General features: G+C 43.4%; 1 protein-coding gene across 1 annotated transcript; it reads left to right on the forward strand.

Moving 5' to 3' along the window:
• The first annotated feature begins 5,486 nt into the window (after positions 1-5,486).
• On the forward strand, positions 5,487-8,147 carry GPR27 (G protein-coupled receptor 27). Its single transcript, XM_069473810.1, has one exon. The coding sequence runs from the start codon at positions 5,683-5,685 to the stop codon at positions 6,811-6,813; it is 1,131 nt and encodes a 376-aa protein (XP_069329911.1). The 5' UTR covers positions 5,487-5,682; the 3' UTR covers positions 6,814-8,147.
• The last annotated feature ends 9,550 nt before the right edge of the window (positions 8,148-17,697 follow it).

Here is a 17,697-nt window from a genome sequence, read left to right on the forward strand (position 1 = left end):
GATTTGCATTGTCCTACTGACTAACGATGTAAAGCATCTTTCCATGTGCTTATTTGCCATGTGCATATCTTTTTGGAGAATGCCCATTTAAACCCTTTGCCCATCTAAAAAATTAGGTTGTCTTTTTAATATTGGTTTGTAAGAGTTCTTTATGTATTCTGGATACAGGTCCCTCATCAGAAGTACAATCTGAAAACATTTCCTCCCATTCTGTAGGGGGTCTTTTCATTTTCTTGATGCTGTTTATTAAAGTACAAACTTTTAAAATTTTAATGAAATCTAATTTATGTATTTCTTGTTTTGTCACCTGTGCTTTTGGCCTCATATCTAAGAAACCATTGCCTAATCTACAGTCATGAAGATTTACTCTTATGTTTTCTTCTAAGAGTTGTTAAAGTTTTAGCCCTTACTTTTAGGTCTGTGGTCCATTTTGAATTATTTTTATTTTTATATATGGTGTGAGGAAGGGGTCCAACTTTATTCTCTTGCATGTGGAGAAAAACACAGGTTAAAGATATGTTAAATAGTTTTCACTAAACCATATCTTGCTTAAATGGAGTGTGACAACACGCCATGCATACCCACATAAAGTTATTCAGTCATTCATTCAACAAATATGGGCAGCAAGAATAACGTTTTGAGATATGAAGTGATGATTTTACTTCCTCTATTTTTCCTTTTCCTTCCCAACATTCAAACAGGTAGCAGATTCTGGGCTTCCTTGCTTAGGAGAGGTTTATAGCCAAGTGGCTTCCTGGCTTTTGTTTTCCCAAACACCCAAATGGGACCACAGACTGTCAGGGCAATTGACTAGTTATATTGTCCTGAAGAACAAGGAAAAACTGGGTTTTCACCCTCTTCCAGACTAGATCAGGAGCCCTAGCAGATGAAAGGAGAAGGAGAAGGGGAGAAGAGGGTACTGAGAGAGAGGGACCTGTACACGGTTTCCCAGACATACTGCTGAGAGGAATGGCTGTGGATGCATCTAATATCACACACATCCTCAGCCCAGATTCTCACACACCAAGTCTGGCACAAGGCAATAAAGAGTCACCAAACCACAATGGCTTATAACAGGAACAATATGGCAACAACTGAGCAAACATCCAGTGGGATTTCTGTCCCCACCCCACGCATGCCCTATCCTCAATGACCATGCACTGTGCAACCTGGGCACTTGCCTGGAATCACAGTACATACTGAAGAAGCAAGGAGCCACGAGACAACCCAAGCAGCACTAAGGTTACATTTTCTTACCACCAGCAGGTTTCTAGAAAACAATTGTATTTCTTGCACCCTTGATTTTATGGACTGACATTCATACCTGCCACACAAATACTGAGAACCTACTAGGAACAGGCATCCTGCTAGGCTAAGTTGGGGGTGGGGGAAAACAGAAAAATCAATCAACTCATGGTTAGCCAAGGCATTTATAGTCTGGTAAGAGCAAATATGCATAATTGTAGTTACCATTTGCTACATGCCACCTGTGTGCATACCTCGTGCTACTCTTTGTAAATGGCTCTCATTTAATCGAGACAATCCCCTCCCCTTCTCGATACCCTCTTCCTTACAATGGGCTTTTGAAGTTCAGAGTAGGCAAGAGACTTCAACTGTTCGGATTTAGATATGAGCCAGAGTACACCTAGCTCCAAAGCCCATTTTCATTGTCAAAGTTATGACTCCCACACATGGAGTGATCAATGTGAGTGTTGTCCTTTGATAATACAATATCCCTTGGGCTTAGACTTTGGCTCATTCTTTCCAAGAGTTGGGATGGAGTTAAATGAAACCAACCTTCTCTAATTTGGTGCTTAATGTACCTATTGGTAGATGACTTGCCAGAAGCCTGAAGATGAACAGGAGACATTGGCCAAACAGGTTCCCATGATTTTGGGACCTATGGCCTTGTCTGTATCTGTCAAGGTGTGCCAACCAGTTCCTCTAAATTGTCAGAATTTCCAGTACCATTCAAACTGTCTCTATGTGCATCAAATACATGACATAACTGACGGAGGGGTGGGGGGTGGGAGCAGGCAGGAAATGCCAACTCTTCTATCTATATGCAAAAGAAAGAATTTGGTTATAAGTAAAATGGAAAAATTTTTATAGGGAAAAATCTCATAGAGCTGTTTTACTTTGAGATGCAGTCATGCAATTTAGTACCTAAAAAGTATTTAAAATTCTTGCCCGAAGCTTCTTAGAAAGAGTAAAAGGAAAATAAGTTGATTCTGGCCAATGAAATGTTAATGTTTTTTCCTTAAGTATTAATCTACTGAACAAATGTTGAGAATGAAAGAAGTATGCATATAAATGCTGTGAAACAGCCAAGATTTATATATTTTCTACTGCTGCTTCTGATATTTGAGCCTCGGCAAATGACTTAACCAAATTTCAAGTCCCAAAGAGAATCATATTGAAGCATAGGTAGAAATAGAAAACACATAGATATTTAAATTACAAGAGACGATATCCCTTATTCCTTGTCCTTTTCTGAAGAATAAATCTCTCCCCATTTGGGGTATATAGCCATTTAACATCCATTTTCTCATATACAAACTTAATTTCAGAGCCCAGGACTCTCAGAAATCATTTGGCCCAATGTCCCATTTTGTAAATGGGAACATTTGAGATTTCAAGAGGTTAAAGTGACTTGCCGAATGTCATGTGCTCATTAGGACAAATAATATTAAGATTTCCATTAAGTGGGAAGGTACTGACCTAGGAGTGGGAGAACCTGGATTCTACCTCCTACTTACCCGTTAATGAGCCCTTCTGCTTGTGGTTGGATTGTTTTTAAAAATCCTTCCCTCTCTGAAGGGGCTAAAATTCTGTGCATGTGAGCATCAGCAGTTTGTCAGCTTAATGTTTTTATAAACTCAATAGCTTTCTTTGCAGTTATGATGAAGAGGCAGTGTTTGTGGTAGTTACGAGTATGGGCTCTAAAGTCAGACTTCCATCTCTTAGGGTCACTTGTGGTGAAAGCAAGAACAAATTAACCACTCTGTGCCACATCTGCAAGGTGGGGATTATAACAATACATACTACATGTGGCCATTACAATGATTACATTAAATAACACACACTGAGTGTTTAGCACAGCGCTTGGCACATAGCAAGTGCTCAGTAAACAAAGGCTGCCATCGGTATTGCCATAAAGCAACCAGAGTTGGAGTCTTCAAGTAGGTTACAAGGCATTCCCCGCTCTGGGCAGATGCAGCCCAAGTGCTAAGGCCCACATCAAGACAGGATTAAATTCTTCTCTATGGCTATGGGTCTGACTTTAAACAAAGAAATAAAGAAACCATTTCCTACCCACCCTTGCTGACAGTGATAGCTAATGATATGTTGAAGTCTTCGTCATAATATAGGGCTTCTAGAAAGCTCTTCAAGGAGGGGCCTACTTAGATGGGATGGCAAGAATATTTTTGCTGTTTCCCTCTTTTCTTTCTTTCTGCCTGGAATGCAAAAGCAATGGCTGGGGTGTCAGCAGCTTACTGTGATCATGAGGGAAGGGGTAAAAGACTTTCAGATACTCATCCTTCAGCCACTATATCAATGGCCTCCAGACTTCTTGTTTCATAAGGAAAATAAACTCATGCACATTATTTCTAAAATGCAGTTCCTAACCCATACACCCTTCAAAGTCAATTGCACTTTTCTATCAACATACATTTGTAGATCTTCTTGGTCAGCCACTTGCCCCTGGCCACTTAGGGGTCCTCAGTTAGGTGCTTATTAGCAGTCACTTAGATTTTTTTTGCCTCAAGGGCCTTGCTACTCAAAGTGTGGTCAGTGGACCACAGGTAGGCATTAATATCACCTAGGAGCTTGTTAGAAATGCAGAATCTCCAGCCCCATTCCAGACCTACTGAATCAGAATCTGTGTTTTACCAGGATTCCCAGTACTTTCTGTACATATTAAAGTTTGAGGTTCTGGACTAGAATTCCAGGATCTGCTCTGCCATCCCTCTTAAACACTGCTGTCAGAATAATCTTACTGAAGCACAGCTAATCATATCACTCTCCTTCTCAAAAACATTCAAGGGCTCCTGACTGCCTGCAGACTGAAGTTTAGACTTCTTCGCCTGACAATCAAGGCCTTCTATGATCTTGTGTTGTCCTGGATATGCCCATCAAGGTGTCAGCCTTGCAAGTAATAGGTAGGCAATAAATAATTTTTTGCACATCCACACACAAAATGAGTTTACCTGAGAAACAACACATTCCTCCATTCTAGCTTTATCACAGTAGGCATTGGGAATACACTGATACCAAAAAACAGGCATAGTCTCTTGCCTTCGGAGATCTTAGAGACTAGTTAGAACAGTATTTTAAAAGAAATAAAAATATATGATGACAAAGTATAAGTGCTAAGAAGGAAATGAGCAGAGGGCAGGGATACAGGGTAAGACAGGTCTTACTCTGGAAGGATGCTCTAAGCATAGGGAACCTGCTGTGGAGTTGGTCCAGGCAGAGGGAAGAGCACGTGCAAGGAAAGCCCGCGGGTGTGTTTGAGGATCAGAACAGGAGCTGCTTTTTCAGGCTCGCCCAGAAAATAAATATCCTGGGAGGAAGGTGGCACCTTCCAAGTACACCTTCCAAGTCACTTAAGAGGAAATGCTGAATTTCTTTCCCTGATACATGTCTTCCCTGGGATCACGGTTGAGTTAGAGAGCAGGGTGTGCCACAGAGCCGCTGTGAGTCCAGCCCTGGAAATCAGACCAAGCAAAATTCGAACCCAGCTCCACCACTTCCCGGCTCTCAACTCCCTTGATCTCCAAGCCTGTGCTTCCTCGGGTCTAAAGTAGGGTTGGGAATAGCATCAACTTTGACCTTATTGTTGAGGGAGAGGATGCTTGTAAAGCTCCCCAGCACACTGCCAACACATCAGTGCTCACCTGAGTATTAGCGGTTTTATGATTACGATGATGATGATTACTACCGTTAATTATTATTGGCTTTCGGGCAGAAGGCTCATCCCTGATATTCCTGCCCCCTTGAGGCCTCCCGACCCTGCCATCCCAGGCAACCACCCCCGCGCACAGCCACCGTGACCCCAGCGCGGGCGCCGCCGCCGGACCCCCGTTACCTGGGGCCAAACGCGACTTGTCGCCACCTTGCGTCCTGGGCCCAGCCTCCCTCCCGGTCGCCTCCCGACCCCGCAGCTGGCGCGGCTGCGCCCCCAGCCCAGCCGGCCCGGGCGGTGCGGGATGCCTCGGCGGGGCTGGCGGCGGCGGCGGCCGCGCTGCGCGCTCCGGAGGAGGGGAGGGGGCTCAGCGGCAGCGGCGGCGGCGGCGGCGGCGGCAGCGGCGGCGGCGACGGGCCCGGCGGGGGGCAGAGCCAAGAGGCGCGGCGGCGGCAGCGGAGGAGGAGGAGGAGAAGGAGGAGGATGTGGGGGGCTGCGGGCGGCGGCGCGGCCCTGTCCGCAGTGAAGCCCGCGGCGCCCAGGGCGCAGGGAGTGGCCGTCGCCTCCTGCGCGCACCATTCCTGAGATGGCGGCGGCGGTGGCGCGGCGGCGGCTCGGGGAGCCGAAAAGGAGCCGGCTGGGCGCGGGCTGAGTCCCGCCACCCCGAAACTCGCCCAGGGCCCGCGCGGCGGCGGAGCGCGGGCCGGCGGCCTGCGGGAGCGGCGAGGCCGGGGGCGGCCCCGGGGCGGAGCGCACGGCCTGGGGAGGCCGCGATGGCGAACGCGAGCGAGCCGGGCGGCGGCAGCAGCGGCGAGGCTGCCGCCCTGGGCCTCAAGCTGGCCACGCTCAGCCTGCTGCTGTGCGTGAGCCTGGCGGGCAACGTGCTGTTCGCGCTGCTCATCGTGCGGGAGCGCAGCCTGCACCGCGCCCCGTACTACCTGCTGCTTGACCTGTGCCTGGCCGACGGGCTGCGCGCGCTCGCCTGCCTGCCGGCCGTCATGCTGGCCGCGCGGCGTGCCGCGGCTGCCGCGGGGGCGCCGCCGGGCGCGCTCGGCTGCAAGCTGCTCGCCTTCCTGGCCGCGCTCTTCTGCTTCCACGCCGCCTTCCTGCTGCTCGGCGTGGGCGTCACCCGCTACCTGGCCATCGCGCACCACCGCTTCTATGCCGAGCGCCTGGCCGGCTGGCCGTGCGCCGCCATGCTGGTGTGCGCCGCCTGGGCGCTGGCGCTGGCCGCGGCCTTCCCGCCCGTGCTGGACGGCGGCGGCGGCGACGACGAGGACGCCCCGTGTGCCCTGGAGCAGCGGCCCGACGGCGCCCCGGGAGCGCTCGGCTTCCTGCTGCTGCTGGCCGTGGTGGTGGGCACCACGCACCTTGTCTACCTCCGCCTGCTCTTCTTCATCCACGACCGCCGCAAGATGCGGCCCGCGCGCCTCGTGCCCGCCGTCAGCCACGACTGGACCTTCCACGGCCCGGGCGCCACCGGCCAGGCGGCCGCCAACTGGACGGCGGGCTTCGGCCGCGGGCCCACGCCGCCGGCGCTCGTGGGCATCCGGCCCGCAGGGCCGGGCCGCGGTGCGCGCCGCCTCCTCGTGCTCGAAGAATTCAAGACGGAGAAGAGGCTGTGCAAGATGTTCTATGCCGTCACGCTGCTCTTCCTGCTCCTCTGGGGGCCCTATGTCGTGGCCAGTTACCTGCGGGTCTTGGTGCGGCCCGGCGCCGTCCCCCAGGCCTACCTGACGGCCTCTGTGTGGCTGACCTTTGCGCAGGCCGGCATCAACCCCGTCGTGTGCTTCCTCTTCAACAGGGAGCTGAGGGACTGCTTCAGGGCCCAGTTCCCCTGCTGCCAGACCCCTCGGACCACCCAGGCGACCCATCCCTGCGACTTGAAAGGCATTGGCTTATGAGGGAGTCCCCCGCCTCACACCGCCCCCCCCCCACCGCCAACCCAGCCTTTCCCTTTGGCTTGGACAGTGACGTCGTTTCTTTCCCTTCTGTCCCCTTTTTAGTTTTCTAAGCTGCCTTCAAAATGACTCTCAACGTGGACAAACACTGGGATTGTACAGACTCCTTTGTGGGTAGGGGTGGGGAGGAGCAGGATCGTGCAGCCCACTCCTGCTCCGTACGTTCGTCCTCCTAAATATACTTTCTTCTTCCTGACAATAAGCCCTGCAGTCTTTTTGTACTGGTACTGACGTCTTTTATTCCATGTGTGATTACTTTTTTCTTTTTCTATAAAGGTTAAACTAATTTTCTTCATGCAGCGTTTCCTAAAGACCATGGCCAGTTTTCTACAGAAGCTATTTTTGACAACCTCAAGTGGCATTACATTTTGCAGTGAAGTAGAGGAACCTAGGGGGACCTCACAAGTTAGATTTCTTGAGGATCTTCTGTTGGAAGCAGGAGAAAGGGGGTTGGGGGTGGGAGTTGTCTTAAATTCCCTCTGAATTGCCAGCTGCAAGGTCAGCTGTGCGGCGCTGGTTCTTTGGAAGTGTTGAGAACTTTGTGCAGTATTGATATTGAACTTAAGGAGCAGAAATGGAAATCAGTAGCAAGGCAGTCATTTTTTAAGCAGGAACAAGTAAGAGTGTGTTCCTGGTTTATAGTACTAAAAAAATACACAGTGACAACTGCTCTCTGTATTATACCAGTCTTGAATGGAAACATTTCTGTAAAGTTGTAACTTTTAAAAAAGTGTTTTGGTTAGTAATGGTGTGGAGAAAAATACAGTATTGCATGTGTTTGTATGTACTGATTGTGGTTTGAGGATTGGGAGGGCTCTGAGAAGCAGAGTACTAAGTCAAAATTGTTTAGGTATTTTTTGCCAATTAAAAAATTAAAATAATTTTATGGAAACGGCTTGTGCTTTGAGAAGCCCAGTTTTATTCTGTCTTATGAAACTAATTTCCACTTTGAAAATTGTTCTGTTGTTCATGGTATAAATGAATGGAATATAATAATACCTTATTTCTAGGAGACAAAGCATTTCCTTAAAATGTTTGCTAGGATAAGCTGTGCTGTTCTACTGATGGTTGTTTTAAATTAATTATGAGAACTATAATTTAAATAATATTTCTTTGTTAGACATTGTAATCTTAAACTGAAAGACTAAATTCTGCAAGTACTATATAATATTTTTTGCTTATAATGCTACATTTTTATTAATGTACCTTCCGTTTTGAGGATTTATATCTGTATTTCTCTTTGCATTATACAAATATACCAGTATTTTCATTCTGGACGGGTATGCTGTTGTTTGAGGCTGTGACTGATACTAATGTATGTCTGAGTACGCTACTCACGTTCTTTTCACCTTTTAGTGCATGTTATTTAGTTTCAGGTTTCCTAGTTTGACCATCAGTGTACCCAAGACATTTGGAAGTTTTTTTGTTTTTTTTTTTTAGCTTAAAATGCAAGACAAAAATCTTCAAATCTTCTCTTTAAAGGGAAGCAGTAGACATATATACCACTTTAAAATTGTTTTTTATTTGTATGACAGAATTTTAGTTACTATACATTAAATGACATAAAAAACTTTTTAAAACATAAAACATGAGTATAAGGAAAGTAACTATTTTGATAAAAATTAGTAAAAAGTGGGTTCAGTAGCTATACTGAATTTATTCTCGTTAAGTGTAATATAAACTAGTAAATGTTCAGTCCAAAAGGGATAAGTAATAATTAGAGGGTGTGGCCAATTTACCTCTGGTAAGTGGGAAGCGTTATTTTATTTTGTTTATGAAAGTTAGTCTGTGAAGTCAGTCTCATGTTTGGAAAGAATGAATAACAATAACTCCATTGCTTCCCATGTCATAAGTCCGAGTAGACCTCAATATTCTACTGGCTACTCATCAGAAACCTCAGCCAACCCAAAGACACAGAAGCCCAGGAAGTAAATCTCTCCTCATCTAACCCTCCAAGGGATCCAAGTTCAAAAAATAGAGGTCAGCAAGGCTGTGTGCTATGCAGAATATTTCACACCTGGCATGGCACAGGAACCCAGCCCATCATGGCCAACTCCTGAGCCACTCCAGCCTAAAGCAGCAGCTTGGCTGCAACAGAGATGACCTGTTGGCCCTACATAGCCTTGAATTCAGGGGATATTTTTTCACAGGAGAATCGATAAGCCAGAGGTTCTTCAATTCCAACATTTATACAAATTACCTTAAGTGCTTGTGTGGTCCAAAGAGTCTTACTAGGATGTATTGAATGAGACCTGGGAAAAAGCATTTTTAACAAGCTCCTCAGATGACAGGAGACATACCTCCAGGCCTTTCTTTGGGCATGAATTTAATTTAGATGCAATATGTACAAACTTGGTTACCTGAGTTTCTTGTATTTATGTTTTTAAATTCTGATTAGGTGGGAGAAGGCAAAATTTCTAGTGAGAGTTCAGGTGAGAGTGGTGAGAAATAACAGCCAACCGCAAAGGAAAAAGAATGAACCAAGAGAGAGAGACAAGCTGTCTAGGAGAAAGTAGTGTGTAGGAGCAAAAAGCCTCTCCAAGTGCAACAGATCAATGAATCTATTAACATGTACTTTGTTAATTAATCAAAAATCATCAAGAAAAGGTTAGTTGTGTCCAGATTGCTCATTGTACCAGGACAGGTACTGTGTATTTGGGAAAGAGTCCATTAAAATAGCTCATTTTGTTTATTTGGGAAATTAATTTAGCACAACTAAATGAATTGTATATTTGAAGCACTAGAAAATGGATTTCTGGCACATACATCTTTGCATGTTATGCCATCAAATTATTGGATCAAACCAAGCATTTTTAGGCCTTTTGATATGTCAAAAAGCTTTGCAGAGAGATTATACATATATTACTTATATATATGTAAAATATATATAAATTTACACCTGACATATTCATTATTTTAAAATGTATTTCAAGTGAAGTGAGGAAGCATATAACAAATCAATAACTATGATAAATCATCTGTTTCCACCGTTCAACCCTCCCAAATCTGGTCAGTTTTGCTGTACTGGTTTCTACTTTTCCTTTTTTCTTGTCCATTTCCTTTTCCTTTCTATTTTTCCTTCCTTCTTTTCTTCCTCCCTCCCTTTCTTTCTCCCTCCCTCTCCTTCCTTTCTTCCTTCCTCCCTTTCTTTTTCCATTCCTCCCCCATTTCCCTCCCTCCTTTTCTTCTTCTTCTCTCTCTCTCTCTCTCTTTAAAGAAATAAAACATGACACAATTATTTCTGCCAAGTCTCTGATCTCACCATCAGCCCTCTCCATTCTCAAATGCCCTGCACCCTAAGAGGCGACAAAGTCCCAGGTCCTAGGACTGACTCACGTTTAATTTTGCAGGGGGGTCATTGGATTGGCAAGGTTGGGTCCACCCTGTTTTCCCAAGGCCTACGGGTTGGAGGGGAAACCTCTGTGTCTGCCACAGAAGGCCTTTCACTGTCTGGCCTCTCCAACACCCTGCTCATCCACCCTTTGTATTCTCATCTTTCCCTTCTCTGATTACTTTTATACAGCTCTCCACTTTTCCTGGATAGCCCAATCCCCTATTTCTGCCTGGGAATTCCTCACCAACCCCTCTAGAGCAGGGAAAATAGTCACAATAATTAACTACTGGTATGGCGTGGGCGTAACTTACCTGTACAGCCACATGCTAGAGTTCTGGCTGAACATCAGGTCTTTGCTGGACCCAGGTCCAAGACTTTTGGAAGCTCTTCTTGGTCCAGTCATACCTCCTCTGGGCTCCCAGAGTACATTGTTTACCTTGATGAAGTCTGCACTCTGGCACCTGGCATGCACTGTTGACTTCCTGGCTTCCTCTGCGGTCTCATCTCCCACTCTCTTCTCAGGCCCTGTACTTCAGTCACTCCAAGTCGCTGGCAGTGCCCCAAACAGACCATACTGTGTCATATTCTCACGGCTTTGCATGTGTTATTCCTTATGTCCAACGTCCTTGCTCCCACTTTCCTACACTTCCCAAAGTACCTGCACCTGCTAAGCTTCCAGACATAAAGAGGGAACTAGACATAGAGGGTAAATTCCTAGCCTCTACAGACAGGGGGAGATTGTCCCAGTGCAGACCCTGCAAGGTTTTCAAGGCTCCAAACTTAATCATTAGATCCAAGTGCCATGGCTGGCTAAGTAGCAGACTTATTGTCCTACCAGCATTTTAAGTTGTCTGTGCACACTGAGGTGGCTGGGCTTATAAATGCAGCAGAGCCAAAATATTGTTCTCTATTCACTCGACAGATGTGTCACTCTGTGTGGGCTGCCAAGACTACTGAACTTCAGGACCCTCTCCCCCAGGGAAAAGGGAGGCAATGGGAAGCCATCGCCACCCACCCACATCCTACTCCCATATCAATATCCTTTGCACAGCTTCTTAGCTGCTTGAGGAGTAAATATAATAGAAGTAAAAGCACACTTGATCTGACTTCAAGGGGTTCTCTATGTTCTTCCTCCCACGTGGAAAAGACTTTTGAAGTCTAACTCCGCCTACGAAGGGAACTCTCTTTCCCTCCATCTTCATTCCTTTTGGGATATTATTGGGTAAGGATGTGATGCTTGGAGCCACAACAGCCATTTTGCAACCACGAGGAGAGACACTGTCAACACAGTAAAGATAGCAGGACAGAAAGATAAAAAAGTAAAGGCACCTGTTTTACCATTCTTACACCACTTAACCAGGGAAGCAACCTCATACCTTTAGACTTCTTTTTTGAAATAAAAACTACTGTTGTTTCAGTCATTAATATTCAGGAAGCCTGTTACTTGAAGCAACAGGTAACTGCAACAATATCTAAAATCACTCCATTCCCTCCACCCCTTGAATAGGTATGCTTGATATTGGGCCTGTCTCCACAAATTTGTAAAAATCAGACTTATTTAATTCCTTTTTCCCAACTATCATATTGTTCTGCCTGTTGCTAACTGTGAAATTAACCTGACTCCAGAAAAATAATGAGATAGATCTGACATAATTTCTTAGGTTGAAATAAGTCCAGACAATTAAAAAAATACCTCTTACTAGGCCAGTTCTGTTTAATTGCACTTTATAATATCTTTCTGATCAGTGTACATTTAAACTTTTTAGATATCATAAACCTAATTAGAGGAATCTAGAAAACCACTTGAAGTATCCATCCAATGAGTAGATATTGAAAACTAATGAGAAGACGGTTTCGGTGTTGGGCAGTGCAGACAGACACAGGGATAAGGAAGGCACCGTTCCCTTGCTAACGGGTTAGCAAGCTAGTTGGGGAAACTTGGCAAATGCACCCAAAACCATAAAGCAAAGCAGAACATCATAGATGCCAAAAGACGGATCTATGTAAAGAGCTCGGGGATACTGAGGAGGCCAGACATCATAATAGATTGTCTAGGAAGGGTCCTGGGCATTAGATCTCTGATTACCCAGTTGAGGAAAGAAGGAAACACAAGAAGACTGGAACAAAAATTGTCCAGGTTCCATCTTCCCCCTCCTGCCAGGTTCTTATATTTCTTTCTAACTCCTTCTGCACTCTCCTCACTCTGGAATCCATCTTTCAAATACATTTCTCTAAGTGAAATAAAACCACATAATTGTCTCTTCAAAGTTTTCAGTTCCAATTCTATCCAAGTGCTCAAGAGCCGGTAAGAATGTGGTCATTTTAATGGAGGAAGTTTTTTACACAAAATCTTGCTGAGATTTTGTGTGGATAGCACACATCTTGTGGGGAGAGCCAGCAAAGATGCTGTTGATTAGTGATGTCAGAACTAGACAGAAATCACAACAGGTAGCCCTCGAAAGGACCACCCCACCCATGCAAAGCGGGGGCGGGAGTGGAATAGCAGGTTTACACTACAGAAAAGGGTATTTTGTGCTTTTGTTTAAGAGAAAAGGGGGTGGGTGGTGGGAAGGCTTAACTCGTATCCAGCGAACCCTGTATGCTAGTCTTGGGCATTTAAGATAAATAAACAGCTTACTATTTGTATCCGAAAGCCTGAAGTTTTGAAGTAAATTCAAATTACACAGAGAAATCATACAAAAAACGTTTTAAGTTGCAATGTCAAGGCATAAATGCAACATTCCTATTCACAGTAACATTAAGGAGACAGGTAATTTAAAGCTACTATTATACTACTTTGCTTCCAGGAGGAATAATTTAGTCATTTATAAATTAAGCTTTGAGTGGCCAGCCTATTCTAGGTGGAGAATATGTTAACTGTTGGAAAAGTGTGCATTTAAACATCTCCCTGATACATTTATATTATCTGAATTATGCCAGTCTGTGTAGCTTTCTAGGATGGAAATCTCATTTTCATCCACGAAATGATACCTGAGAAGTACCCATTGTTTTTTGGTTGGAACCGGAAGAGGACAATAAATGGTTTCATTTTCTTGAGAATACATATGTGCTGTAATTTCAGAGGGCTCTGAAAAATTATTTATGTTTCAATGCCAATCTAATCCATGCCTTATTAAAAAGTTCTACAGGAATTGCTAAACTTAAAATGCACCAGGAAATGAAAGTTTTCTTCATTGTCTTTTTCATTTTTCCCCTTTTATTCCCTATAAATTCCCCATACATTTTCTATATGTTAATCAATGTGCCGGGCAGAAAAGACAGAGAAGAGATAGGACAGAACTCATGCAGGTATTCATTCTGCAAAGTGATGTAAAGAGTAACAGTACAGCATGTGATTCTTTTAACCCACAGTCACGATCAGTTTAATTTGCATATCTGTCTTGAGGAATTATGGGATACCCAGAGCTATTTCTAGAATTTGATTTGCATAATTGTGCTAATCCTTTATGAGTATGGTGACATGTGGTCTGACAAAGGATTTTTTAAAAATTCATAAGTTACCTTATAAGTTTTATAAAGATATTAATATTAAATAGCTTTCTATATATTTAATAATTGGTCTCTATTGAAAGGAACACAATTATACAAAGACATGATTAGTCTTTTGCTAATGGTATATTGCTTTTCTTCTGCTAGATAGCTTTGCTCACTGAGAATTTGTCATTTAAAGTTTGTTCCTTTTTCTTTTCTTTCTTTCTTTTTTTTTTGCGAGCACCTTTTGACAACATTAAAATTCATTTAAATATTGTAAGAAAATTTTCAGTTGTAATGGGCCTCAGTGACTTTCTCTGTCTCTAAAATTTCTTAATCCATAGGTAGGTGACATCTTTTAGAGTTTGGAACATTGGCTGCAAGAAGATGGATTTACATATTTTCTTAGGGTTTGGAATACGAATGCTCTTGCGACCAAAATATGTAAGTAAGTTCAACCATTTCTGATTTGAAGATTCTTCCTCCACTTGGTTAGCAGGCTCTATTTACGATATCATATCACGACTGTAATAAAGAGGAAAACCCCTTTTTGACGCTGGAACACTGACAGCTCTTAAGCCCCATTTCTCTCTCTCTTTCTCTCTCTCTCTTTTCTGCCCTACGCTTGGGCTACCCAACCCTAGCATGAACCTTACAATACAAACTAAAATCAACCTCACTTACTTGCCACCCGAGCCAACGTGTGCTTGCCCTGCTTTCACCAGAAAATTCCATTATGTGAATAATAAATCTGGTCACATCCTCCTGTCATCAGTCCCAACATCCAAGCCAATTTTGGCAGGGTGGGTGTGCAGCTGACCCCGCCTTCTGCAGGGCAACCGCTAAACAAGAATGCAAAAAAAAATTTTTTGAAGATAAAAAAATGAAGTATAAATTATAACAAAATGATGCATTTTGAAAAGAATGATTCCACTTATTGGTTAGGGTAGAGTTGGGGGTGCTTTAACAAGAGATGAAATAAGAGTGGCTTAATTGTTTCTCCCTGGCTTCAGGAGGTCGTCCACTAACCCAGGCTGATGGGTCAGCTCTATCATCTTCTCCAAATGCCTTCAGTCTCTGGGTCCAAAGGAGACAATAAATTGTTGCATCTCCCCATCAGAGAACCAATGAAGGGCAATTTTAAGTGGGGCAGATCACTTCTCTTCACATTCCACCCCTAAGAATTTAAGTCACATGGCCACACCTGGGCAGCTGGTAAATGCAGTCTCTGGATGTCTAGGTGCGTGGCCATGTGCCCAGCTAAAACTACTGAGAGAGAGAGAGAGAGAGAGAGAGAGAGAAAATGGGAGAAGTAATGAATAAATATGAAAATGAATGAACTGTGGAAGACAACTAGTGTCTACCAGTTTTATCTTCCATTCAGGGATTTTCCCCTTCCTAACCAAATCCAAACGACATTAATATTATTTTGTTACAATTGCCTGGAAAAGAAAAAAAAAGAAAGACAAAAACTATTAATAGAACATATTAACATTTGCTGTCCAAAGGACTAATAATTTCAGACAAAATTCAATTCCCTGTAAACCAATCACAGCACCATAGTTAGCAATATTCTTCCGTAAGTCTCTCATACTTTGAGCAGCAAAATATTATCTTTTAAAATTTTATACAAGAGTAAATATTCATTCATATGATCTGGGCCTGAAATATTTTGCTCCTCCATTTCACACTCCAACTTGAAATTTCAAAAATATATCTCCAGAGTAAATATTGAGGAGCACAGGCTAATCAGTGAAAGGACTTGGGCCACATCTGGGGACTTAAGCACAGAGCCACCATTAAAAGAGAAAGGACTGACCCTCCATGAAAAGAGAAAGGACTAACGTTTTCCATAACACACAAGAATGTGATTGTCTTTCCTGTATAGAATAGTGACTAGTGAGCCCTGTTGAGAAGGGACCAAATTGGTTTGCTTTCAGATAATATAGAAGGGGTGGAGGCAGGTGGGGGAGGTTGACATTAAGATGATAAATATTGATATGATACTGGATGATGGATATATGAGACTTCCTTACAGTTTTCTTTTTTTACTTTTATGTTTAAAAATTTCCACAATAAGAAGTTTTTCTGATTTGTTTGTTTTTAAGAATGAATCAAATATGCCCATGCCAGCTTCAGTCTTGTCTATGGAGAAACTCAACTTGTGAAACTTCTCAACAGTTATTCAACTGTTTAACCTAATAAAGCACAATTTTCCCCGATTTTGCTTGTAAAGCTTTTGAGTTTCTGCAAGAAAAAACATTTTTCATAAACTACATCACATTTTAATCAAGATAATGAAAATTTGGATTTAAACAATGTGGAAATTTGCTTACAAGTGCACTCCAAAGATGTGAAATCATTCATCTATGGTTGAATTTGTTTTATTATATCTGAGCCTTAAGCTTTATTTTAAAGTGACTAAAAATTTCTCCTTGAAACACAGTAAACTACAGAGTTAAGAGATAACTGACATTTCTTTGATTGAATATATAAACTGTATCAAATGTTTACCCCTCCACCACTTTGGATGCAAATATATTTTGTTTGTTTTTTAGGATATTGATTTTGCAAAGTCCCATTTGGAGGTTTAGTTTTTTGAATATCATCGTTTCAACTTTTGGTACTGAAATAAAAATTTTTCATGAAATAACGTTCCACAACACAAAAAAGCTTTAGACTAAACAATTTATCCTCACCTGCAACCCCCAAAGGATGTTTGACAATGTCTAAAGATATTTCTGGTGGTCACAACCGGAGAGTGTTACTGGTACCTAGGGAGTAACAGCCAGGGATGCTGTTAAATATCCTACAATGCACAGGAGAGGCCTCCACAACAAAAAATTATATGGCCCAGAAAGTCACTAGTGTCAGGTTGAGAAACCCTGGACTGATGTGGGAGAGTGCCTGCAGCTATGTCCTATGGTTGTCACTCTGTGGGGCAGGCTGTCGTTTTGCCTGGCTGGCACAACTGCGTGCATGTGTGGGTGTTCCAGGCTTCACGGTGAGGGAATCCCCATGTGGGCACAAGGATACATCCTCGATATGCACATGACATAGATCACCTTGTGCATTTTATTGCCAGCAATCACGTTATCATGTTGCCCACACTACAATTTTCCACTTTCTTGCTTTTAATCTTTTGTTACCTATGTATACATTTTATTGAAATGTTTATTAGTCTTATTTATTCAGCTACAATGTTGTGCCAACTTGGACTTTCTAAAGCATTTTGATGATTTATGGATCCAGTAAAAAAAAGAATGAAACCCTGAGACGTATTGGGAAAGGGCTGGGAGAAGGGAGTGCTTGCTGGGGAGTTCAGAAGCTGGGTTACCTGGGTGCACTAGAGGATGTGAGAGCTCCTGAAACCAAGGGAGATGTGGGGCCAGCCAGGCTGGACCGGGCCTGCTTCCCTACCTAATTCTAGGAAACTTTGCATGAATTCTTCAAATGGGCTATGTAACAGCCACTGAAATTCTCCAGTGGGACCCTTCTGTGAGTTTCCCTCTGGAATGAAAGGAAATGGACTCATTTATGCTGAGGACGATGGGAATTTTTTAGGGTGGCAAGACAAGACAAAGACGCTTAGCTACTCTCCTCACTTCTAATTCCACTAGAAAGGTGCTCATCAAATAGTGTCACAGTGTAGCAGTAACTTTTCCATAGAAGTATAGTCCTTGATTCGGTCTCAGTGGCTCTCAACCACAGGGCACCTTACAATTAGACAGGGAGCTTTAAAAAAGATCCCAACACCTGGGCCTCATCCCAGACAAATCAAATCAGCATCTCTGAGGGTGGTGGGTGATAGAAAAAATGGGAATGGTACTTCAAGAACAGCGTATTAATTGCACCTCTAATTATGGGAAATGTGTACTCTGAAACATATATATATATATATAATATATATAAAATATATATCTTTATTACCCCCCACAAAAACTTTATTACTTATGTATATAGGTGGGGGTAATGAAGTTTATTTAAAGATGTTGTTAAAG

The sequence above is a fragment of the Eulemur rufifrons genome, chromosome 7 (genome assembly GCF_041146395.1).
Source record: "Eulemur rufifrons isolate Redbay chromosome 7, OSU_ERuf_1, whole genome shotgun sequence".
Lineage (NCBI taxonomy): Eukaryota > Metazoa > Chordata > Mammalia > Primates > Lemuridae > Eulemur > Eulemur rufifrons.

Excerpts from the sequence above, each read along its gene's own strand:
- GPR27 (XM_069473810.1), top strand. The coding sequence starts at position 5,683 with ATGGCGAACGCGAGCGAGCCGGGCGGCGGCAGCAGCGGCGAGGCTGCC.